The 26,805-nt window shown below is 38.6% G+C and overlaps 1 protein-coding gene across 6 annotated transcripts in view; it reads right to left on the reverse strand.

The window, feature by feature from the left end:
• Window positions 1–3,614: 3,614 nt before the first annotated feature.
• Window positions 3,615–26,805, reverse strand: part of GLCE (glucuronic acid epimerase) — a 76,636-nt gene continuing 53,445 nt past the window's right edge. For all 6 annotated transcript variants that reach the window (XM_058428003.1, XM_058428002.1, XM_032176212.2 and 3 more), the window contains 3 exons: window positions 25,707–26,305; window positions 14,611–14,856; window positions 3,615–7,601 (listed from right to left, as the gene is read on the reverse strand). In XM_058428003.1, coding sequence (XP_058283986.1) covers window positions 6,577–7,601; window positions 14,611–14,856; window positions 25,707–26,305 — 1,870 coding nt within the window. In that variant the 3' untranslated portion in view covers window positions 3,615–6,576. The remainder of the gene's footprint in view (window positions 7,602–14,610; window positions 14,857–25,706; window positions 26,306–26,805) is intronic.

Genomic DNA, 26,805 nt, shown 5'->3' on the forward strand with positions numbered 1-26,805 from the left:
ATAACTCCCACATGCTTAGCGTTCCGATAATGGAACACTAGGCAGCAGTGTTTCTTTTTCTCACCTACCAGGAGTCGGGCTTCCAGAGTCATGGTGAGCAGTTAATGAGAGTTAGAGGAGCACCTGTAATGGTGCCTGTTTCCTCTTCCTATTCCTAAATGCTCGTTAGCAAGAAACACTAACCCAGGACCATGGTTTCCTGTACCCCAGACACTGAAACCTACTAATTCAAGCTCACAAGAAGTTGCCTAGGTAATTTCTTCTGATGGATATTTCCAGATGGAGAGAGTGCCTCTCTCTGTTGCCTGCAGTAGCTAAGAAGATAGACAGACACTTTCCCTAAGACTACCTTGCCATGCCATTGATAGGATTTGGGAATCTGTTTGGGGCCTCCCACTGTATTCAATTGAATTGCAGAGATTTAACTTCATTGGTGTTAAAAAGGAAAGATGACAGAATAACAGGCATTAAGATCATGCATCTTGCTATATGTTTGCTTAAAAACAAGACCTCTTCCTCACCCCACTTCAGAGATTTACTTCCTTCTCTAGTCCCCAGAGAGATGAACTCTCTTTACTAGATTTTCTGAACTGAAATGGAGTAGCCATTCTTATCTCAGTGATTTCACTAGGTGCTGACAGAACAGAGCAAAATCCCAGGGAGACACCACCTCTTCTGATGTTAAGCTTAGATGCAATAAGCTTTGTGTTGCTTAAGAACATCTTACCTAAACTGTGTATTTAATACTAGTTGTCCACTGCTCTATTTCTGGTCCTTCACAGGACTTTTTTTTCTGCCACTTCTGCTGTTCTCTTTGCTACTGCTCTTTGATGGCTTGCTTTGCAGTCCTGTCATTTTGTGAAATCCTCCTAGAAAAGGATTAGCAAAATTACACAGTGTTGCTGCTACTTAACATTCAGGAAATGCAGCATACGCATGCAACTTATCAGTCATTCTTACCAGATGGTAAATGTATCTCTTTTCACAAGAAATTGAGCAGCAAACATTCAAATTCATCACCAATACAACATTTACATTCACATCCATTTTCAGTTTGACATCCTTAATGAGCTGGTATAATGAAAATCAATATTTTATCCCTATATTGTTGACTATTTGTAAGTTACGATAATGCAGACTTGGGATTAAAAAATAATCATTAAACAAAATCTCACCACTACTTGCACTTTTATATACTCTGTATCTATACTTCCCCACCACCCCCGCAGTACCCCAGAGTTCTGCATTCCGAATGAGCTTATGAAAAAGGCATACAGGTAAGAAGAATAAAAACCTAGAAGTTGTTGTTGTTTTTACCACTGCTTAAATTTAGTGGTTACCTTTTGTTAGTTTACTACAAACTTTGAGAGCAGAGTTCTCTATTTATTGGATTGTACCATGAGGCAACTGAAGTCTATGGGGTGAAAGAGTAAATTCTTCTTTTATTGAGACGGAGTCTCACTCTGTCACCCAGGCTGGAGTGCAGTGGCATGATCTCAGCTCACTGCAACCTCTCCCTGTGGGGTTCAAGTGATTCTCCTGGCTCACCCTCCTGACTAGCTGGGATTATAGGCGCGCACCACCATGCCTGGCTAAGTTTTCTATTTTTAGTAGAGACAGGGTTTCACCTTGTTGCCCAGGCTGGTCTTGAATTCCTGACCTCAGGTGATCTGCCCACTTCGGCCTCCCAAAGTGCTGGGATTACAGGTGTGAGACACCACACCTGGCCTGAGTAAATTCTTGATGCTCTGATGGCTGAGCCAGGGAGCCCTGTATTCTGAGTACCAAGTCTAGATTTCTGCCCAACTAATGGTCCCTAGAGATTTGAGTTTTGTCCTTCAATGATTATCATCGAATTAAATGGCAACCCTTTGAGTGGTTGCTACTGGCTGAATTGTGTCCCCCTCACCACTCACACGTTAAGTCCTAACTCCCCAGCATCTCAGAATGTGACTGCATTTAGAGACAGGCCTTTAAAGAGGTTAATTATGGTAAAACGAGGTCACGTGAGTGGGCCCTAGAAACAGAGAACACAGTTGGAGAGACAACCTTGAGGATACAGCAAGAAGGCACCATCTGCAAGACATGGTGAGAGGTCTTGGAAGAAACCAACCCTACCAACATCTTAATCTTGGACTTCAAGCCTCCAGAATTGTGAGAATAATAAATTTCTTGTGTAAGCCACCCGGTCTGTGGTATTCGTTAGAGCAGCTCTAGCAAGCTAATACAACAGGGTCCAGATTGGAGGAAAATGCAGAATTTACACTGTATTTTCCTCTATAATGGAGATACATTATTAATTAGGGCTCATCTGTTGCAAGTAACAGCAACTAAATCCAGCCAACTTCAGCAAACATAAGAATTTATCCTAAGGATACAGTGGTATCTCACGGAACTTGAGAGGAATACAGCTGGCCTCACAAGGGCATTGGATCCAGGGCCTGGAGCATTGTCAAGACTCTTGTTTTTTCATCTCTGCTTTTCACTGTGTTTCTGCTTTAGTTTTTTAATCCATCCCATTTTGAATTCCTGGGGAAAAGACTGATTGGCCGGCCAGCTTGAGTGAAGGGGACTCACTCCTCGTCTAAGTCACGGCCAGAGGAGGCAGGGTCACAAGGCACACAGTGGCCGCCAGAGCCTGTGGCTATGAAGGGAAGGAGCACTCATCAGACTACCAAGTAAGTTCTCGGGAGTATGGAGGGCCCACCCCCTCTCAAGGGCAATGGGGAGATGAATAAGAGATGCTCAGTGCGCTAAGGCAGAACAGCCAACGTATTAACAGTTTGGCTACAAGCAGCAAAATCAAAGCAAGAGCAGCTGGAGAGCTCGTTCAGCCCAAGACTTCTTGCAACCTTATGGCCATTTCCCAACTGAAGACAGTGGGGAAGGAAAAGCTGCCAAGAATGTTGATTAGTAGCCTGTCAAAATCTGTGCACCCATCAGCTGGAAAAAGTTGACTGGTGATCAACTGTAATTGCATTATACAAATGGTGCAGAATGTTTATAATCCAAAAAATACTGTGCAATGAAACATAACATGAAGCCAGACTCTGGTCTCTGGTTTTATCTGTTTGGGAGGTTAAATCATTATTCTTTGAGAAGGGGGTAAACATTAAATAATGCTGATTGTTCTGAAGAGGCAAGTAGAGAAAATATATGAGGGACAAACTCTCAAATAAATCTAAATAAAAAATGGTTACCCAGTCTGAATGAGCATGAGAAAGGCCATCCTCTCACCTGGCATGGACACCTGTTTTTGCTCAGGTTACTCCCTCCACTTCTTCCACCTGGACTCCACCCCTGGAACACCAGCTTAGGCTCTGTCTCTTCCCTAACATCTTCCCTGAGTACAAAATTTAGCATTTTATTTTTCTTCAAGTGTTTAGTACACATTGTGCTCCCCCTTGTAGACTAAGGCGCCTTAGGATTAAAGCCCATGCATACTCTTTGTTCCCACACATTGTCTGACAGGGCTTGGTATGCCTTTGATGACTTTGATGAACAACATTTGTTGCCTGACTTCTGGTCACGGGTTGAACAGGAAATGGTCAGAAATCTGCTTGCTGGGTTCAAATAACCTTAGAATAATTTGAGAAGAAAGAGAAATATCCAGGTATATTCTTTTTAAGAAAAAAACTTTATTTTACAGTTTTATAAAGCAGCTTTACATTAAGCACAAACAATCCATTTACTTTGTATAGAAACAAAATACCTTTCCATCTGCAAAAAATCAAGTTTTGCTGTATATAAAACTAACATGTGCACATTGTGCTTAAACTGCAAAGTCTGTACAGCTTTACAAAGGACTACCCTTCAGAAAGGCATCCTGTAAACACTTTATTGCATATTTAACATATGGTATATAACCCACATGTACAATGGAAGAGAAACAAGAAAAGCAACCACAAGGAGGATGAAAATAGCAGCTTTCAGTGAGAGTCTGCACTGAGAAAGGAGAAGGAGCCACGTCTGGAGAGTTGTGCTTGTGTCATTTTTGCATTTGCTTCTGTGCGCCGGATGGTTCTTGGATGAAGCCTTTATGTACAATAACTCCTAAAAGGTCAAACTTGACCTTCATCCAGAAACTTTTGGCTGGTTTTACAACTGAAGTAGCAATAGATTTAACATCAAAGTGAACTCAAGATAAGTGGAAAAACAAAAACAAACCTAACACCTATAATCTTAAAGCAAAGAAAAATTTAAAGAAACAAAACAATAAAATTTAAAAATACCCTCCCCATTCTCTCTAAGCTCAGAATAAGTAAACATTTTACATAATTTAAAACCCTAGAAAATTCTGTAGTTGTTTAGAGGCAAAAATGCAATGGATAGTCTAGGGCAGTGTTCCTCCCTGTATGCTCCCAGCTCACCTGCATCAGAATCACTTGAATGCTCATTACAAATGCAGACTATCATACTTCACAGGCAGATTTACTTACTCTGGGATCTGCATTTCAATAAGCTCCCAAGTGATGCTGAGGCATTTTAAAGTTTGAGAACCCCTGGTCTGTACTGACAATGCTGCTATAGGTTCAACTCATCCTCTTAGAAATTCTGGGATCACAAGACAAATTGAGTTGCTGTTGCAATGTGAAGGCAGTGTAAAACCAACAGCAAAGAAATCACAACGCTATTTCTAGATCAAAAAGTCTTTCCTTCATTAGTGGAAAAGGACAGCCACATTGTTAAGGCACGATATTTGTCACAGAAGCAGTACCATACTGTTATCATCGAGTCTCATAATCTGAAGACCAGTATGCAAACAAAGCAGACGTTATGAACCATTCTAAATAACAAACATGGGAAAGTAAAAAAGGTTCCCAGATTGGAGAAAGTTTATTTTGAACATCGGCACTGGGAATAAAAATTAGGGGAGACCAGATATTCTTGCTGAGACATCTAACATATGTGAAATGCAAAGGTCAAAAGCTAGGGGTAAGCCTAATAACTCAAAAGTGTTTTTATTGTGAGCAAAATTAAGAAGAGTGTGATCACATCAATTGGGAGTTCAAGCTTACTTTTCTATGGCCAGTTTAATGTCTTCAGTGCAGATCTGTATCTTCTTTGCTTCTGCCCCCTTTGATGCTAACATATATATGTTTTCCAGTTTCTAAGTAGTGCTTGGTAGTTTGAATTCAATTAAAATACAGTGTGTAAGCAGGTAACTACCTGGCTCCTAAATGTGTACTTGATATAGGTCACAGATAAATGCATTGTGTTTGTCAGACTCGGTCCCCTGAAAGTGTAGGGTATCATATTTTCAAACTGTATAAGATATAGTATTGATTTAGTGTACTGTCACAGCAAAATCAACAACCCTCGGTTTTATTTAATGCCTGAAGCCCTATAGCAGACACTGCCCATTGTATGGGGGCTCTGAAATCTATTTATGTGTGGTATAGGGGGATATGTGTACCTAAATAAAGATCTGATTACATATAAATGCAGTAACATCCCTTCTATCTAATAGCTGGAATAATTTAAAATTAAATTTAAAAAAAAAACCCAATGATGCACAGAGTCACTAGTTTGGGAAGCTGATGATCAAGAATGATCTTGGTAGGAAAAAAAAAACTTTGCTATGATTCTTGTATATAGTATTTGATCTAATATTTTTATTTAAAGGGGGAAAAGTCCTAAAAAAGTAAAACATGGTGGTGGCCTTAAAGCTACTAGCTCCTTTCCAAATTTAGATTTGTAATAAGTTTCCAAAATAATGTCCCAAAAATATCTCTCTCAAAATATACAAAACTCCAAGGTATAGTCTGAAATAAAATACAAAATTCTAGATAGTGACAAAAAGAAACTGTCACAATGGGGGTTGGGGAGGGATATACTGATTATCAAACTTTTACTGATTGTAGATAAAGTTTCAAAACAGAAACATTTTTGTAATTTCTTGTGCAGTCAAGTTTCATTTCAGTTGTGCTTACATTATATAACTGTGAAGCCTGAACACTGATTGTGTTTTTAATTTACACATTTCAAGAAAACCATAATTAAATATTCACCATATACAACAAATTGAACAAATGCAACAAATACTCATTTGCTCCCAAGAAATTAATCTATAGAAAGGAAACATCTTTTTAAAAAGTTGAACACAGTCTGCTATCCAGGCTACAAGTACATATTTACTGTATTACAGCACATTATTTTTTTTTAAAGTCTGCTTTCAACATAAATATAAATAATCACATTTTAAAAGAGCTCCATACTAAGTTCTCAGGTAAGTGCTAGACAGTTGGCCAGTAGCATCTACTTACCATTATCTTTCTCACATAGAGTGACTAGACTATCTGCAAAACTGTATAGGGTGATGGGCAAGGCAAAGTGAAGCATCTTTGTTCAGCCCATTGATTAAACATTGTGTTCTAAATGCCACCTACATTTCTAAATACACAACCCATGGAATGCAATTATTTTAGAAGGCTGGTTTTAAGGATCACTTATCACTTTGATAGAATCCACAAAAACCTAGTACATAACCTTTTAAAATGTGCCTATGCTCTCCTGAGACAGAGCTTGTAGTTTCTGTGTACAGCAGAGGCTGAAGTATAATTTTGGTTGTGAGCTCTAGTTGTGCTTTGCCCTGCTGCCTTTAAGGTAGCTTTTCCACCTCTTGACAAATTCTTTGAAGATTGGGGACTCATCAATGGTACTGAGTAGCTGCAACTGATTGATGTGGGTGGTATGATAGTCCCAGCGAGCCAGGTTAGGAGCAATGCCAAGCATGAAGTGACGGAGGTCATAGATGGTTCCTGAGCCAGTGTCATACAAGGGCAGCATGGCTTTAAGAGATTCCATGCCATGCTCATACAAGGACCTTGCTTCTTTTCCGAGTTTTTCCCCTGCAGTTTCTTTTAAGTCATACAGCCCAATTAAAGAATACATAAAGCCATTTAAAACAAAAGAGCTAGGTGTGGTTGGATATTCTTCATACCAGTCATGTTTATTCATAAACACAGCTTTAACTCCATGCTGCTCAGATAGAAACTTATAAGGGGCTGTTGCCCTTAAAGCTGAATTGAGGAATATATGGTCTTTTGTTAACAGATAGGCCCTGACTAATGTAGAAATGGCTTGCCCTTGGGCCATGGCAGAATACCAACCTGGCTCTAAAGACTTGAACCCTTCCCCTAACTTACGGGTCACCATAATTGGCCAGCCACCTTTCTCATCCTGATTCCTTACTAGCCAATCACTAGCAGCAAAAAATGCAGCCATGTGGGCTGTGGTAGAGATGGTAATGTTGTCGAGGAATCCCTTACCTTTTGCAATTAACCTAACCACCTTCTTGGGCATTATTTTGGTTGGCTTGACAGCTTTTGTGTTTGAAAGACCCACTCCTTTCCTGAGGTCAGTGACCAGGTCCCTGGTAACTGTGCTCCATGAAGTTCTGGGCCCAATGCCATAGTATATATCTCTTTCTTTAAAAGCAATTAGCTGAGCATTTGAGACATAATGTATAGTGAAGAGCTGATTCTTTTCTGTGGTCTCTAGGACCACGGACACACTTCCATTTGTCAAGAACTTGAGGTCGAATGAAATAATAAAATCTTTTGTGTTTCCCAGTTGCAAGGATACACCTTCACTGGTTTCTGCAGGGGAGAATATACCAACAGACTGGTTAGAATAAAAGCACTTTTGTATTTGAAATTGAATTGCAATTCATCCTTGAAAACCCTGACCACACAAAATTAACACTTAAATATTTTTAGTATCAGATCATTTGTAATTGTATTTTTTACTAAATTAACCAAAAACAAATGACAGAATTGGTGAGTTCATGATGGCTTGTGAGCATCAGGACAAAGCTCTTCCCTTTTGCCCTGTCTAGTTTCTAGTAGAAACTAGATTTGATTGAGAGCAAATGGCTAAGGTATCATTGATCAAAACTGCCTTTCCTAAATCTAGTACTAGCTGATCAGTAATCAGGGTATACTATCCTAGTATATCCATTCTGCAAACAGAAAAAAAAAAAAAAAAGCCAAAAGCTGGCTCAGCACATAATATTGCAAGAAAGAGGCTAGAAAAAAATGGTTTTACATGAATTTTAAATTATTTAACATTTAATATGTACTTACTATGTTCTAAGGGCTTTACGCCTACTTACCCATTTAATCCCCTGAACAATTACAAGGGTAGGTGCTATTACGATTCCTACTTTATGGATGAGGAACTGAGACCCAAGGAAGTAACTTGCCCAAGGTACAAGACTTGAACCCAGGTTGCCTGGTCTCGCTTCACAACACATTATTAATTTGATTTTGAAAATGATAGATTTGCTTTCACATACTTGCTAGAAGTGCTAATAAAATTTCTGGAAATTAGGCAATGGGCTCATGTATACAACAAAAAGTGAGAGAATGGTGGAGTGGGCAGGCTTTGGAGTTTAAAAACCTCAGATTTGAATTTTTGTTCAACCACTAGCTTTGAGAAGTCTGGCAAGATGCACCTCTTTGAGCCTCAGTTTCTTCACATGTTAAATAGAGATAATATTACTTTGCAGGGTAATTGTGAGGATTTTAAAAAAGACAGTGGAGTGGAATATAGTAATAAATGATGGTTATTATTCCGAAGCCACTGGCTTCAGAGGCTAAAAAAGCAGTTAAAGCTGTTTTATCTGACAAATTATTAAAGAGGAAATTTCTCTTGAATATTTATAGTATTAATGATGGCTAATTCCCAGAAAGATGACTTTTTGAATACTGCTCATCTAGATCTACCAAGAAACTGAGCATATTAAAATAGCAGCAGCAAGAATAAGAACAACAAAAATATACGTAGTACAAATTTAAAAATATTAAAGGGAAATCTTAATATCTTGATTTTTTCACAGCTTAAATGTCCAAAACGCATTCACATGTATTATCTCATGTGATACTTAATCTTCTGAAGCTGGTAGGGCAGGAATTATTATATTACATCTCCATTTTAGAGGTGAAGATATGTAGGCTTTGCAAGGTTAAATGGTTTGCCCAATGCCAAAAGCTAATTAGTGGTAGAGCAGGGACCAGAATCCACATTTCCCGGACTCAGGTTCAGACTGTGAAAAAGACAAATGATATTGGAAATGGTATTCTTATGAGAATATTCAATAGAAAGGTTCTCTTAGACACAGCCATAGAAGCAGATCTCTGCTTTGCAGAATCCTTGAAAAAATCTTTAGTGTGTCACCAGGAGCAAAGATCAGAAATGTGAACTGGGCCGGGCACAACTGGTCACACTCAGCAGTTTGGGAGGCCAAGGCAGGAGGACTGCTTGAAGCGAGGAGCTGGAGACCAGTCTGGGCAAGAAAGCGAGACCCTAACTCTACAAAAAATACAATACAATAGCCAAGTGCAGTGGCATGTGTTGTCCTAGGTACTTGGGAGGCTAAGGTGGGAGGATTGCTTGAGCCCAGGAGTTTGAGGCTGAAGTGAGCTATGATCACACCACTCTTGTTCTGGGTGACAGAATGAGACTCTGTCTCTTAAAAAAAAAAAGGGAAAAAGAAATGTGAAACTGATGATAGTGTATACTTGGAGGGTGTCACTATGTTATCATTTAACTCTTGCAACACTGGACTCTAGCAGTCTGGTTATATTTGTCCAAGGCTCTTAATTACTTCATTGGATGGAACAGACAATTCTGAAAGTTGTATCAAGAATGAGAACATCCTCATAGACTTATGCATCAAACAATGCTCTGAGTAACTTAATAGAAAAACTGATTTCAGAAGTAAACTTCTAATACAGTAAAAAATCCATTTTATCTGGCAAAATGTCAACATGTACTCTCTCTCTTAACTAGTATTTTTCTGCATCTATAGTAAAATGGGATCTGAAGTTCAGGACAACATCCCTGAAACATTGCAGGATTCTGAATTGACTTATGAACCACTCAAGATTAAATTATACTCAGTGGAGCAGACTGTCTTGAGTGCTACTTATTTTTTCATTCTCATCAGACGGGATTATTAACTATGACATCTATTCTGGCCAAACTGGATAACAATGACCCATCTTTAGAAGTCCAAGTGTGAGGAAGCTGGAAAAGTACCTATTTCCTCCCAGAATTTCGGAAGCTGGAAGAGTACCCATTTCCTCCCAGAATTTCAATTTTATTTACACAAATTTAATGAAATGACATGGTTTAATCAGTCTCCTTATGTCTTCATATGACAAACCAGTCCAAAGAACTCAGTAATGAACGATGTCAAGGGATGTAACCTTTTAAAAAGCCAATGTATTAATTTCCCTACGACCTTAACACCAGCAGAGGGGGTTACTGAGTCATCTAGGAGAAGTGACAGAAGTCACAATCCTCAATTTAAATTAACCAAAATCTTACAAATCTTTTAATTCTCATTTTATAGACATACAGAGGAGGTTAAATAACCTCCCGGCATCATTCAGGAGGATCTGAATGGGAGCAAATGGGATGGTGGCAACCAGTTTGGCCATGTGCCAGGTAAGGTTCTGAGCTCTACTGGAAGTACTAGACTATCTGAAGATTCCTCCTTCAAATCTAATAGAAAGTTTTGTTTTTTTTATTGTTTGAAACCCATGACCCATCCTCTCCTGACCAGTTATTCCCAGGAGTTATTATAACTGTTTATTTTTGGCATATGTGACACATATATATGCACTTTAGGCAATAAAGGATGATCAACATTTAAGAATACTTTTGACATTGGTCTTAGCAATCAATGATTGTTTAGATTTGACATCAAATGTACAAGCAAAAGGGGCAGAGACAAACAAGTGGGACTACATCAAACTAAAAAGCTTTTGTACAGCAAGGGAAACAATCAACAAAATGAAAAGCAACCTATAGAATAGGAGAGAATATGTACAAACATATCTGATAAGAGGTTAATATCCAAAATCTACCAGGAACTTATACAAATAGCAAAAAAAAATCTGATTAAAAAATAAGCAAATGATCTGAATAGACACTTAACATCCAAAATCCATCAGGAACTTACACAAATAGCAAAAAAATAATCTGATTAAAAAATAAGCAAATGATCTGAATAGACACTTTTTCAAAGAAGATATATGAGTGGCCAAAAGGTATATAAAAAGGTGCTCAACATCATTAATCACTAGGGAAATAAATGCAAAGCAAAACCACAATGATGTATCATTACCTTACACCTGTTGGGATGACTATCATAAAAAAGGGAAGAGATAAGAAGTACTGGTGAGGATATGGAGAAAGGGGAACCCTTGTGCACTTTGGCTGGGAATGTAAATTGGCACAGTCATTAGGAAACAGCATGGAGGTTCCTCAAAAAATTAAAAATAGAACTACCATATGATCCAGCAATCCTACTTCCTGGTATACAACCCAAGGAAATGAAATCAATGATCTCAAAAAGATACCTGCACTCCCATGTTCTTTGCAGCGCTATTCACAATAGCCAAGGCACGGGAACAACCTAAGTGTCTAGTATAGATAAAGAAAATATGGTGTATATATATGTGTGTGTGTGTGTGTGTGTGTGTGTGTGCGCGTGTGTATACATACACACATACATATAGAATAGAATATTAGCCATAACAAAGACTATGTTGCCATTTGTGACAACATAGACTAACCTTGAAGGCATTACGCTACGTGTGACAAGTCAGAGAAAGATACTGTATGATCTCACTTATATGTAGACCCCCAAACAACTGAACTCACAGAAACAGAATGGTGGTTGTCAGGCTGGGGGGTGGGAAAAATGGGGAGATACTGATCAAAGGGTACAAACTTCAGATATAAGATGAATAAGTTCTAGGGGTCTGATGTACAGCACGGTGACTACAGCTTATAATACTGTATTGTATGCCTGAAATGTGCTAAAATATCTCTTAAATGTTCTCACCACCACCACCACCATACTACGAAAGGAAACTATGAGGTGATGGATGTGTTAACCAATTTAATTATGGCAATCATTTCACAACATATATGTATATCAAAGCATCACATTGTATACGTTTGCCAGTTATACCTCAATAAAGCTGGGAAAAAAAGAAGAGCCTTTAAATCAATGCTTCACATCCAACAAAAACTGTTATCAATCCATTCATTCAATCAACAGATTTACTGTGTAGCATGAGAAGAGGCCCTACTCAAAATCTTGAGAAACACCAAGAGAAAGAAGAATCAGGCAGAAGAAGAGAAGCTCCCAAGAAGTATGAGCAAGAATGGCTACAGAAATAGGAGAAAGTGAGGTCGTGGAAATCAAATGAAAAGAGTGCTTGGGGAAAGGGAAAGCTAATTTAATTTAACAGAGTAGGACAGGCCTAAAGTTTCGATTCATTCAATTTTAAAATTAGAAAAAGGAATAAAACACTATCCAACAAATAAAACAACAAAAATATGCTGCAGAACCGTATTATATGACTCTTTACTCATATTTGATTTTATCCCCTTTCAGAAAAAAAATTCAAGGCCAAGAAATTAAAAAAAAAAAAAAAAAAAAAGGCCAACAGCATTCAGTTTGTGGTCCTCCAGGGTCCCACCTCACTTGGGCCTATGCTTTTATGTACAAGTTCCAATTTCCTCTTAATGGTGATTCTCTGAATTTATCTCCCATGAGGTCTATATCCTCTAAAAAGCCTCATTTCTCATACCTATGCTTCAATAAAACAGTCTCACCTCTTTGATTCCCTTCTGCTCTGTTCTGAGCAATAACTCCCATGTAACTCCAACTCACCTTCTCTCATACTCTTTTTTTTTTTTTTTTTTGGAGACAGAGTCTCGCTCTGTCGCCCAGGCTGGAGTGCAACTGGAGATGCAGCAACCTTAGTTCAAAAATCCGAAATCTGAAATGCTCCCAAATCCAAAACTTTCTGAGTGCTAACATGATGCCACAAGTGGAAAATTCCACATCTTCCCTCATAATGGGTCACATATATTATTAAAAATATTATAAGAAGTTACCCTCGGGCTATGTGTATAGCATATGAAATATAAAAGAATTTTGTGTTTAGACTTGAGTCCCATCTGCAAGATATTTATGTATATGTAAATATTCCAAAATGTGAAACATTTCTAGTCCCAAGCATTTCAGATAAGGGATACTCAACCTGTACATGCACACAGAGAATTCCATTCCCAGCTAGCACGCTTCCACCAACAGGGAGTTCCAACTTGGAACAGCTGTGTCCCACTCTCAGAGTGGCTGTTAAGACACAGAGTTCTTTCCTCTATATGCTTAAAACCATCTTAGGAAGTAGTTTTATCTCCAGCTACTGGCTACAGAATGAGGGGCTAAGGTGAGGATCCCTCACTTAAGATGTGGGGACCTATCTTTTGTATTACTCAGAGCACTCAAAAGTACACAATGAAATCTGTTGCTCTAAATAGGAAAGAGTTCAAAAGACTGTCCTAGAAAACCTTCCAAACACTCAAGGAGATCAAGGTGAGGGCTGCTGATTCCACCCTAATCCAGACAACCATTATTAACTAGTGCAAAAATAAGTTTCTTGAGTGCACCCAAAAGTTCTTTTGCATAGTCTAATCATTTCCTGTTGCAATAACCTCTTAGGTATCACAAGCTAAATATTCTTAAACATTTAGTTGTACTTTCTCACTCAGCCAAACTTGTTGTTTACAATAAGCAAAGATGCTCTGTGTACCAGAATATCACAGAATGCCATGGGAGAAAAGGAGTTCTAGTGACAGAATAAAAATTAAAGGTCATCTCTTATTTGCACTGCATTCAGTACTCATAAATTCATTACTTAAGGCTATCTAGAATGAGTAGGTTTGTATTGTGGCTTTCAGGGTCTGTAAATCACACCATCATCAATGAAGAACAAGGAGAGAATACAGAAGAGGTCTTATAACCCTTGCTCTCTTTTTATTTACCAACTGCAAGATTGGTGGGAGGGTGGAACAAGTTCTGTACTTGACTACATTCCCCCATAGAGAATTAAACCTGAGGTGCTAACTAAAATTATTTCATTGTCTTCTTAAGTAATGGACTCATTAATTCTCATTGATATTGATTAGTGCAGGAAAATGCATTACATTCTAATTAATGAGACTGTCTTAGTAAAAGGGGAAATGTTGCATAAAGTTAATTTGATTTTGTAAATTATTTTATTAATGAAAATGACTTTACATGAAGTTTGAGATAATCTACTACATTAACAAAATCCAATATGGGAAACAGGCCTCTTTGGTAATGCTACATTATCCTGAAAAAATTAAAAGCTATTGGCAACAAATAGGCAAAGGAAAGGATGGCTGTCTCCTTAAACCATTCTATTTACTGCAAAAGTTTAAAAATTAAACTATACTGTACTGAAATATTAAATGGAGGAACTTCATTCCTATCGGATATAGACCCCTGGAGGCAGGTACACATTATGCAGTAATCTGGACCTTACCATTCAATCTATGGCTTGGCTCTTTACATAGTAAATATTCCTTTTTATAACCTTGACTTTTTAGCTGTATCTTTTTTAGAGATTTCATTGGGGTGACACCATTTGTTACTTTATATATCTAATATAAAGGGTCTGCTTATGTGTTTTTTTAAACCATATTAAAATTTTAAGGGAATATCAGGGTCCCATAAATCAACATAAAATTAGCAGGCACATATAATATATAACTTACCTGGTGCAATAAACTGTTTGACATTGGTGAATCTAGACTTATCAGCCACATTAGCCATAAAGCAGCCCTTTGGCACAGTCCAGTCATTAGGCTTGTTGTTTTTGTCTCTGTCTTCTGCTGTTTCATATACCTCTACGTGAGGAGGTTTCTCAGTTAGATTCTTGCTGTAATGACTTAACCCATACTGTGCAATCTGGATTGGATAGAAATAGCCTTGAGGTCCCCATTGTGTAGATAATGGCACACCTATAAAATAGAGAAACAAAATGACTAATCATATCCAGACATTTACAAGCCTACTCCTAATACCATTCCTCACTGATTTACTGCTGGGGAATCTTACAGGGTTATCAGGAAGTTGTCGGCTTCCTTATAATACTGCTCTCATAATGACCAGATCTAGTACACCAAATTAACCAGATGTGAAAAACAAAAATTAAGTATTCTTTCACTCTCATTATTTGTTAACAAATAGTACAACACTATAAATTACCTTTTAAGGACTGGCTTTTTATGTGTGTTATTTTTGCTCATGGCTACAGATGTCATGTTTCATAATCCTGTTTCATACATTCAAATTCTGCACAATTTAGATGCATATAGTTAATGTCACCACAGTTCTATTTTCTATATTAATCCTGAAATTTTCTTAAACATTTATACTTAACAATCAAGTTACTACATACTCATCTTTCCCTCCAATGTCAAAGTGTGGTCTACTAATTAGGTATGTCATCTGATGGTTAATGTATTTGCTTAAAAAGCCAGTTGTGGCCAGGCACGGTGGCTCATGCCTGTAATCCTAGCACTTTGGGAGGCCGAGGTCGGTGGATTGCCTGAGCTCAGGAGTTTGAGACCAACCTGGGCAACACGGTGAAACCCTGTCTCTACTAACATACAAAAAGTTAGCTGGGGGTGCTGGCAGGTGCCTGTAATCCCAGCTATTTGGGAGGCTGAGACAGGAGAATCGCTTGAACCCAGGAGGTGGGGGTTGCAGTGAGCCGAGATGGCGCCACTGCCCTCCAGCCTGGATGATGGAGCAAGACTCTGACTCAACAACAACAATAAAAAAGCCAGTTGTGACTTGGCAATTTAAAATATAAACACAGCTTGAAATTCTTTTTCATATCTTTCCTGTTAAAATGTAATTCTTAAGAATAAGAACTGTTTTTTAAAACATGAATTTAGTTTGTATATTTTACCACAGATTCTTGAAATAATTCACTAATGGATTACCTTTTGTAAAGTTCTAAGTACAACTTTTAAATGTTTGGTATTAGTGTTTATCTTAGTAATTTACTACTTAGGAGCTACAAATCCTACATTTACATAATGTTGTATTGCTGAATCATGTATGTATTGAGAGACAAACTACTATCTGTAGTTCTAAAATTAATAAGAATCTGATGAGCACAGCAGAGACTGGGAATCTACAAAATTTTATTTGTTTTGTTGTAGATTCAAAACAATGTTTAAGGAATTAGGTAGGCTACAGATAAGCTTTTTAACATTTGTACCTTTCCTCCAAAAGGGGTATCCCCTCTGTAATTCAAATAGAATTATCATCAATTAATAAAAGGTGGTTTATACAACCTCATTAAACATGAGTGGTGACTACAATAATGTGCAACTGGTGTAAGAACTGAGACTGATCAATGAAACCAAGTAGCAGTCCAGAAACACATTCTAGTACTCCTAAGAATTTAGTGTAATGACGAATATTCCACCAAACTCAGTGGGAAAAGAGATGATTCAATACATATTGGGAAAAAACATTTAAAATTAGGCTGTGACCTTGTACCATTTGCCAAAATATAAATCAATTTAGCAGAACTAAAAAAGTTAAATGTAAAAAAATGAAACCATAAAACTATCAGAGAAACTAAAAGTGAAAAGCTGATCATAATGTGGTGTGGCAAGTGCCTTTCTAGGCATAAAAAGAAGAGGTACAAAGATCCAAAAAACCCTGTCCTAAGTTTAATAAATGGAACTAAAAACTTCTACAACCAACAAATCATATGTAAAATGAAAAGACAACCAAAATGAAGAAATATCTTTAACAAATATGAGTACTGCTACCCTTACTACGTAAGTTCACACAAATACATTTTTAAAAAACTCCACTTATCACATTCGAAAAAGGGGTAAAGAAAATGAAAATACTGCAAAAAGCATAAGAAAAAGATACCCGATCTCACTAGCTGTTAAAGAGAGAAAATTATAATATCCCTCTGTAACCAACAGACAAAAAAACAACGTTCCATGATGACAAGAGTTGGGTGACAACGGCACCCTCATACTCTGCTGCTGGAAGCATGAGCAAGTTCCACCTTTCTGGAAAACAGCTGGCAAAACAGTGCAAAGGTTTGGCAGGTTATTTGACATGGCAGTTAATTATATTCTCAGAATAGGAATACACTACAATGAGAATAAAATTAAAATAGCAAGTAAAGACTAACAATGAAAATCTGTACCATTTATAATAGCAAAAAAAATGGAAATGTAGTTAGTCACCCTTTGTGCTACTGAATACCAGATTTTATTCACTCGATCTTAATTTATTATACATTTAAAAATAACTAAAAGAATATTACTGGATTGTTTGTAACACAAAGAAAGGATAAATGTTTGAGGTGATGGATACACCATTAACCCTGATGTGATGATTATTATACATTGCATGCCTGTATCAAAATACCTAATATACCCCATAAATACATACACTTACTATGTACCCACAAAAATTAAATATAAAACATTAATTAAAAAACATAAAAAACCTGGAAATGACTTAACTGTACAACTAAAGAGAAGGGTCTCATACATTACATATATCATGGCATGTCCTTACTACAAATATTAGTTATTAAAATGTTCAATAAATATTCAGTGAGGGGAAATAGTCAAAACATGTTAAGTAGAAAACATCAGAATAAAAATTGACCATACAGTATGATCTGAATTTTTTTTTATTATTGTACTTTAAGTTTTAGGGTACATGTGCACAATGTGCAGGTTTGTTACATATGTATCCATGTGCCGTGTTGGTGTGCTGCACCCATTAACTCGTCATTTAGCATTAGGTGTATCTCCTAATGCTGTCCCTCCCCCCTCCCCCCACCCCACAACAGTCCCCGGAGTGTGATGTTCCCCTTCCTGTGTCCATGTGTTCTCATTGTTCAATTCCCACCTATGAGTGAGAACATGCGGTGTTTGGTTTTTTGTCCTTGCGATAGTTTACTGAGAATGATGATTTCCAGTTTCATCCATGTCCCTACAAAGGACACGAACTCATCATTTTTTATGGCTGCATAGTATTCCATGGTGTATATGTGCCACATTTTCTTAATCCAGTCTATTGTTGTTGGACATTTGGGTTGGTTCCCAGTCTTTGCTATTGTGAATGGTGCCACAATAAACATATGTGTGCATGTGTCTTTATAGCAGCATGATTTATAGTCCTTTGGGTATATACCCAGTAATGGGATGGCTGGGTCAAATGGTATTTCTAGTTCTAGATCCCTGAGGAATTGCCACACTGACTTCCACAATGGTTGAACTAGTTTACAGCCCCACCAACAGTGTAAAAGTGTTCCTATTTCTCCACATCCTCTCCAGCACCTGTTGTTTCCTGACTTTTTAATGATGGCCATTCTAACTGGTGTGAGATGGTATCTCATTGTGGTTTTGATTTGCATTTCTCTGATGGCCAGTGATGATGAGCATTTTTCCATGTGTTTTTTGGCTGCATAAATGTCCTCTTTTGAGAAGTGTCTGTTCATGTCCTTTGCCCACTTTTTGATGGGGTTGTTTTTTTCTCGTAAATTTGTTTGAGTTCATTGTAGATTCTGGATATTAGCCCTTTGTCAGATGAGTACGTTGCGAAAATTTTCTCCCATTTTGTAGGTTGCTTGTTCACTCTGATGGTAGTTTCTTTTGCTGTGCAGAAGCTCTTTAGTTTAATTAGATCCCATTCGTCAATTTTGACTTTTGTTGCCATTGCTTTTGGTGTTTTAGACATGAAGTCCTTGCCCACGGCTATGTCCTGAATGGTAATGCCTAGGTTTTCTTCTAGGGTTTTTATGGTTTTAGGTCTAACATGTAAGTCTTTAATCCATCTTGAATTAATTTTTGTATAAGGTGTAAGGAAGGGATCCAGTTTCAGCTTTCTACATATGGCTAGCCAGTTTTCCCAGCACCATTTATTAAATAGGGAATCCTTTCCCCATTGCTTGTTTTTGTCAGGTTTGTCAAAGATCAGATAGTTGTAGATAAGCATCATTATTTCTGAGGGCTCTGTTCTGTTCCATTGATCTATATCTTTGTTTTGGTACCAGTACCATGCTGTTTTGGTTACTGTAGCCTTGTAGTATAGTTTGAAGTCAGGTAGTGTGACGCCTCCAGCTTTGTTCTTTTGGGTTAGGATTGACTTGGCAATGCGGGCTCTTTTTTGGTTCCATATGAACTTTAAAGTAGTTTTTTCCAATTCTGTGAAGAAAGTCATTGGTAGCTTGATGGGGATGGCATTGAATCTATAAATTACCTTGGGCAGTATGGCCATTTTCATGATATTGATTCTTCCAACCCATGAGCATGGAATGTTCTTCCATTTGTTTATATCCTCTTTTATTTCATTGAGCAGTGGTTTCTAGTTCTCCTTGAAGAGGTCCTTCACGTCCCTTGTAAGTTGAATTCCTAGGTATTTTATTCTCTTTGAGGCAATTGTGAATGGTAGTTCACTCATGATTTGGCTCTCTGTTTGTCTGTTATTGGTGTATAAGAATGCTTCTGATTTTTGTACATTGATTTTGTATCCTGAGACTTTGCTGAAGTTGCTTATCAGCTTAAGGAGATTTTGGGCTCAGACAATGGGGTTTTCTAGATATACAATCATGTCATCTGCAAACAGGGACAATTTGACTTCCTCTTTTCCTAATTGAACACCCTTTATTTCCTTCTCCTGCCTAATTGCCCTGGCCAGAACTTCCAACACTGTGGAATGGGAGTGGTGAGAGAGGGCATCCCTGTCTTGTACCAGTTTTCAAAAGGAATGCTTCCAGTTTTTGCCCATTCAGTATGATATTGGCTGTGGGTTTGTCATAGATAGCTCCTATTATTTTGAGGTACGACCCATCAATATCTTTTATTGAGAGTTTTTAGCATGAAGGGTTGTTGAATTTTGTCAAAGGCCTTTTCTGCATCTATTAATCATGAAATGTTTGTCTTTGGTTCTGTTTATATGCTGGATTACATTTATTGATTTGTGTATGTTGAACCAGCCTTGCATCCCAGGGACAAAGCCCACTTGATCATGGTGGATAAGCTTTTTGATGTGCTGCTGGATTCGGTTTGCCAGTATTTTATTGAGGATTTTTGCATCAATGTTCATCAAGGATATTGGTCTGAAATTCTCTTTTTTGGTTGTGTCTCTTCCCGGCTTTGGTATCAGGATGATGCTGGCCTCATAAAATGAGTTAGGGAGGATTCCCTCTTTTTCTATTGATTGGAATAGTTTCAGAAGGAATGGTACTAGTTCCTCCTTGTACCTCTGGTAGAATTCGGCTGTGAATCCATCTGGTCCTGGACTCTTTTTGGTTGGTAAGCTACTGATTATTGCCACAATTTCAGAGCCTGTTATTGGTCTATTCAGAGATTCAACTTCTTCCTGGTTTAGTCTTGGGAGGGTGTATGTGTCCAGGAATTTATCCATTTCTTCTAGATTTTCTAGTTTATTTGCATAGAGGTGTTTGTGGTAGTCTCTGATGGTAGTTTGTATTTCTGTGGGATCGGTGGTGATATCCCCTTTATCATTTTTTATTGCATCTATATGATTCTTCTCTCTTTTCTTCATTAGTCTTGCTAGTGGTCTATCAATTTTGTTGATCTTTTCAAAAAACCAGGTCCTGGATTCATTAATTTTTTGAAGTGTTTTCTGTGTCTCTATTTCCTTCAGTTCTGCTCTGACTTTAGTTATTTCTTGCCTTCTGCTAGCTTTTGAATGTGTTTGCTCTTGCTTTTCTAGTTCTTTTAATTGTGATGTTAGGGTGTCAATTTTGGATCTTTCCTGCTTTCTCTTGTGGGCATTTAGTGCTATAAATTTCCCTCTACACACTGCTTTGAATGCGTCCCAGAGATTCTGGTATGTTGTGTCTTTGTTCTCATTGGTTTCAAAGAACATCTTTATTTCTGCCTTCATTTCGTTATATACCCAGTAGTCATTCAGGAGCAGGTTGTTCAGTTTCCATGTAGTTGTGCAGTTTTGAGTGAGTTTCTTAATCCTGAGTTCTAGTTTGATTGCACTGTGGTCTGAGACACAGTTTGTTATAATTTCTCTTCTTTTACATTTGCTGAGGAGAGCTTTACTTCCAACTATGTGGTCAGTTTTGGAATAGGTGTGGTGTGGTGCTGAAAAGAACGTATATTCTGTTGATTTGGGGTGGAGAGTTCTGTAGATGTCTATTAGGTCCACTTGGTGCAGAGCTGAGTTCAATTCCTGGGTATCCTTGTTAACTGTCTCGTTGATCTGTCTAATGTTGACAGTGGGGTGTTAAAAGTCTCCCATTATTATTGTGTGGGAGTCTAAGTCTCTTTGTAGGTCACTCAGGACTTGCTTTATGAATCTGGGTGCTCCTGTATTGGGTGCATATATATTTAGGATAGTTAGCTCTTCTTGTTGAATTGATCCCTTTACCATTATGTAATGGCCTTCTTTGTCTCTTTTGATCTTTGTTGGTTTAAAGTCTGTTTTATCAGAGACTAGGATTGCAACCCCTGCTTTTTTTTGTTTTCCATTTGCTTGGTAGATCTTCCTCCATCCTTTTATTTTGAGCCTATGTGTGTCTCTGCACGTGAGATGGGTTTCCTGAATACAGCACACTGATGGGTCTTGACTCTTTATCCAATTTGCCAGTCTGTGTCTTTTAATTGGAGCATTTAGCCCATTTACATTTAAAGTTAATATTGTTATGTGTGAATCTGATCCTATCATTATGATGTTAGCTGGTTATTTTGCTCGTTAGTTGATGCAGTTTCTTCCTAGCCTTGATGGTCTTTACAATTTGGCATGATTTTGCAGTGGCTGGTACTGTTTGTTCCTTTCCATGTTTAGTGCTTCCTTCAGGAGCTCTTTTAGGGCAGGCCTGGTGGTGACAAAATCTCTCAGCATTTGCTTGTCTGTAAAGTATTTTATTTCTCCTTCACTTATGAAGCTTAGTTTGGCTGGATATGAAATTCTGGGTTGAAAATTCTTTTCTTTAAGAATGTTGAATATTGGCCCCCACTCTCTTCTGGCTTGTAGAGTTTCTGCCAAGAGATCCACTGTTAGTCTGATGGGCTTCCCTTTGTGGGTAACCCGACCTTTCTCTCTGGCTGCTCTTAACATTTTTTCCTTCATTTCAACTTTGGTGAATCTGACAATTATGTGTCTTGGAGCTGCTCTTCTCGAGGAGTATCTTTGTGGCGTTCTCTGTATTTCCTGAATCTGAATGTTGGCCTTGCTAGATTGGGGAAGTTCTCCTGGATAATATCCTGCAGAGTGTTTTCCAACTTGGTTCCATTCTCCCTGTCACTTTCAGGTACACCAGTCAGACGTAGATTTGGTCTTTTCACATAGTCCCATATTTCTTGGAGGCTTTGTTCATTTCTTTTTATTGTTTTTTCTCTAGACTTCTCTTCTCGCTTCATTTCATTCATTTCATCTTCCATCGCTGATACCCTTTCTTCCAGTTGATTGCATCGGCTCCTGAGGCTTCTGTATTCTTCACGTAGTTCTCGAGCCTTGGCTTTCAGCTCCATCAGCTCCTTCAAGCACTTCTCTGTATTGGTTATCCTAGTTATACATTCGTCTAATTCTTTTTCAAAGTTTTTAACTTCTTTGCCTTTGGCTTGAATTTCCTCCTGTAGCTCGGAGTAGTTTGATCATCTGAAGCCTTCTTCTCTCGTCAAAGTCATTCTCCGTCCAGCTTTGTTCCGTTGCTGGTGAGGAACTGCGTTCCTTTGGAGGAGGAGAGGCGCTCTGCTTTTTAGAGTTTCCAGTTTTTCTGCTCTGTTTTTTCCCCATCTTTGTGGTTTTATCTACTTTTGGTCTTTGATGATGGTGATGTACAGATGGGTTTTTGGTGTGGATGTCCTTTCTGTTTGTTAGTTTTCCTTCTAATAGACAGGACCCTCAGCTGCAGGTCTGTTGGAGTTTGCTAGAGGTCTACTCCAGACCCTGTTTGCCTGGGTGTCAGCTGCAGTGGCTGCAGAACAGCAGATTTTCGTGAACCACGAATGCTGCTGTCTGATCGTTCCTCTGGAAGTTTTGTCTCAGAGGAGTACCCGGCCGTGTGAGGTGTCAGTCTGCCCCTACTGGGGGGTGCCTCCCAATTAGGCTGCTCAGGGGTCAGGGACCCACTTGATGAGGCAGTCTGCCTGTTCTCAGATCTCCAGCTGCGTGCTGGGAGAACCACTACTCTCTTCAAAGCTGTCACACAGGGACATTTAAGTCTGCAGAGGTTACTGCTGTCTTTTTGTTTGTCTGTGCCCTGTCCCCAGAGGTGGAGCCTACAGATGCAGGCAGGCCTCCTTGAGCTGTGATGGGCTCCACCCAGTTTGAGCTTCCCAGCTGCTTTGTTTACCTAATCAAGCCTGGGCAATGGCGGATGCCCCTCCCCCAGCCTCGCTGCTGCCTTGCAGTTTAATCTCAGACTGCTGTGCTAGCAATCAGTGAGACACTGTGGGCGCAGGACCCTCCAAGCAAGATGCGGGATATAATCTCCTGGTGTGCCGTTTTTTAAGCCCGTCGGAAAAGCGCAGTATTAGGGTGGGAGTGACCCGATTTTCCAGGTGCCGTCTGTCACCCCTGTCTTTGACTAGGAAAGGGAACTCCCTGACCCCTTGCGCTTCCCGAGTGAGGCAATGCCTAGCCCTGCTTCGGCTCGTGCACAGTGCGCTGCACCCACAGTCCTGCGCCCACTGTCTGGCACTCCCTAGTGAGATGAACCTGGTACCTCAGATGGAAATGCAGAAATCACCCGTCTTCTGCGTCGCTCACGCTGGGAGCTGTAGACCGGAGCTTTTCCTATTTGGCCATCTTGGCTCCACCCCCCTGAATTTTTTTTAAAGATGCATTTCTACCATGCAGCCATAAAAAAGAAAGAGATCACGTTCTTTTTAGAAATATGGATGGAGCTAGAGGCCATTATCCTTAGCAAACCAACGCAGGAACAGAAAACCAAATACTGCATGTTCTCACTTCTAAGTGGGAGCCAAATGATGAAAACACATGGACACATAGAGGGGAACAACACACACTGGGGCCTGCTGGAGGGTGGAGGGTAGGCAGCGGGCGAGGATCAGAAAAATAACTGATGGGTCCTAGGCTTAATACCTGGGTGACAAAATAATCCGTAAAACAAATCTCCATGACTTGAGGTTACCTATATAACAGATCTGCACATGTACCCCTGAACTTAAAAGTTAAAAATAAAATAAAATAACATAACATAACATAAAATAAAATAAAAAATATATTTCTACAACAAAAAAAGATTGGGGAAAAAAGTCAAAATATTAATAGTGGTTATGGGTACTTCTTACTTTTTTATTTTAGAATTTAGGCACCTATTAATTTCATGCATTTAAAAAATTGCTGAAAAAAAGGTTTGACTCTGAATATCTTTGAAATCTCTATTACTCTCCTGAATCACTGTATAGTAAACATCATTACGATTATGCTAAAACATATGTCTAAGTACAAAGGCCTCCAGAGAATATATAAAAATAATAATAATTATATTGAGGTGGTAAGAGTATAGGTGAATCTGGTCAATTCTCTCTTCTAAACATTTGGTAAGGATATTGGCCAGGCACTGTGCCTCATATCTGTAATTCCAGCACTTTGGGAGGCTAAGGCGGGAGGACTGCTTGAGTCCGGGAGTTTCAGACAAGCCTGGACAACAAAGTGAGACACTGTTTTTACAAAAAATAAATTTTAAAAAATTAGTTGGGCATGGTGGAACATGCCTATCGTCCCAGCTACTTGGGAGGCTGAGGTGGGAGGATTACTTGAGCATGGGAGATTGAGACTGCAGTGAGCCATGACAGTGTCACTGCACTCCAGGCCTGGGTGACAGAGTGAGATTCTGTCTCAAAATAAGAGAAAAAGATATTATAAAAAATTTATCTAAGCAGTAAAAACAAATGAAAAAACTCTCGCATCAGATACGTAAATTCCAATTTCCAAATTGATGAATAAACACACCATTAACTTCACAGACATGGGTGGGCTATAATCCTTCGGTCTGTGGGAGTCTGAAAATATCCACATGGTCACCAAGTGAGCACAAACTTCTTTCCGGAGCAAAAAATATATACTTAGTTAGTTAAAAGCTTGTTTCAATACAGATTTTAAAATATTAAGATGTTAAAATCACTTTATAACAAAATGAGGAAAGTAAAACCCAAACCAATAAATCTCAAAACACATTAAGCTCTTTCCTCTGTTTAAGTGATATAGTTTAAAGTCAAATTCAATTTGGCTTTCTGGTTTGAAAAGCAAATTCCAAAGCATATTAATTGTATCCACAAGGAACTCTTACTGCCCCAGGTTTTAAAGACAATGAAAAACGTAATAGACTAGGAGTTCAGTATAAAGTCCAGAGAAAAAGCATCTACGTATTGTCTTGTTCTGAAGACTTGAAACCTCCTTCCAGAGATGACACCTGACTAATTAGGTAACCAGACCACACTGGCACATTGATGGGTCCACTGGATGGTCTCTCTCCTTTTCCCATCTCTCACAGGATTCTAGCTATATATTTTAATGCAAAATTCTGGAGAAGCAGTGCCTTTACCTTACTGGTGAGAATTTTAGAATCTGAGTTAGGTTAATAAAATAATTCTATTTGCCCAGGTATGGTCTTATGGCAGCCCTTAAGTCATAGCACCTAGGAAGTTGCCCTAGGTTCGGGCTTAACCTGTTCCTCCCTGCCAAATTAGAGTGATGAAAGGTCTTTTGACAGTAAGCTATGTACTTGATGTATAATTAACAACATTTTCTTATTCCTCAACACAATCATGCTTGAAAAATGCAAGTGAAGCAGACAGATACCAACCTTCAACCCCACTTATGCACTTGACTCTGTCTCGGACTTCCACATTGTAGCCTTCAAAAGACATAAACACACCATCGGGGTGATAGGGGGCTCTCTGTGCATAGACTTTGGAATAGCTATGAGAGAATTCAAACCGATCATAGCCATCATACTGAACCACCTTTCCATAAACATCAAAATATTTCTCAACCCAAGTGAATGGAAGAAAGACTTCGTTCCCCTCTCGTCTCCCTTTAATTGTATGTTCATCATTTATGAGACAGTCAATTTCTTCATATTTGAGCCCTAACACCTTACTTCCCACATTGCTATTGAAGCCCCCAACAACAGGGGGTGCTTTCTGCTGTTCCTGAGGGAGTGCTTCCTCAGACTGTTGTTTGGCCACGTGGTTCATATAGTTGTTACTCTCAGATGCTGCTGCTCTTTTTTCAAACCCATCCACTCTGAAGCCACTACTCAAACGCCGTGGAAACTGGATCGCTTTGTCACTGGAACACTTATTCCACAAAAGTACTGTGACCAAAGTGAAGAGTGCGCAGATAATAATCAAAGTCTTATAGTTGACCCGAGCTGCCAAGCAACGCATATTCAGACCATACCTATGGAGGCAAGAAGAAAAAAAAATCATGCAAAGATGTACTACTGGCATTTCACAGGATAAAGTTTTCTTTGCTTTTTTTTTTTTTTTAAATGCTGAACAACTGTATTAGGACAATTTTGGATCAGATTTAAAACTGCAAACTCAAACTTTTCAGCACAAAAAAGGGTAAGAGGTACTTCCTCCTTTTGGTGAAATCCTTAGTTAGGTCAAGCTTCTAAAGCAGAGATGTTCAAACTTTCTTAGTTTGTGGCTCCCTTGGTATCTCAGTAACTTTTCACAATGCCCCCTAGGCCAAAACAAATACCTAATACAGTTTGAGTATGCTGTACCCAAAATGCTTGGGACCAGAAGGGTTTTGGATTTTGGATTTTTCTCAGATTTGGGAATATCTGCATTACACTTAACAGTTCAACACCCCAGATCCAAAATCTGAAATGCTTCACTGAGTATTTCTTTAGAGCAACACGTTGATGCTCAAAAAGTTCTTGATTTTGAAGC

Source organism: Hylobates moloch, unplaced genomic scaffold (assembly GCF_009828535.3).
Source record: "Hylobates moloch isolate HMO894 unplaced genomic scaffold, HMol_V3 SCAFFOLD_14, whole genome shotgun sequence".
Taxonomy (NCBI): domain Eukaryota; kingdom Metazoa; phylum Chordata; class Mammalia; order Primates; family Hylobatidae; genus Hylobates; species Hylobates moloch.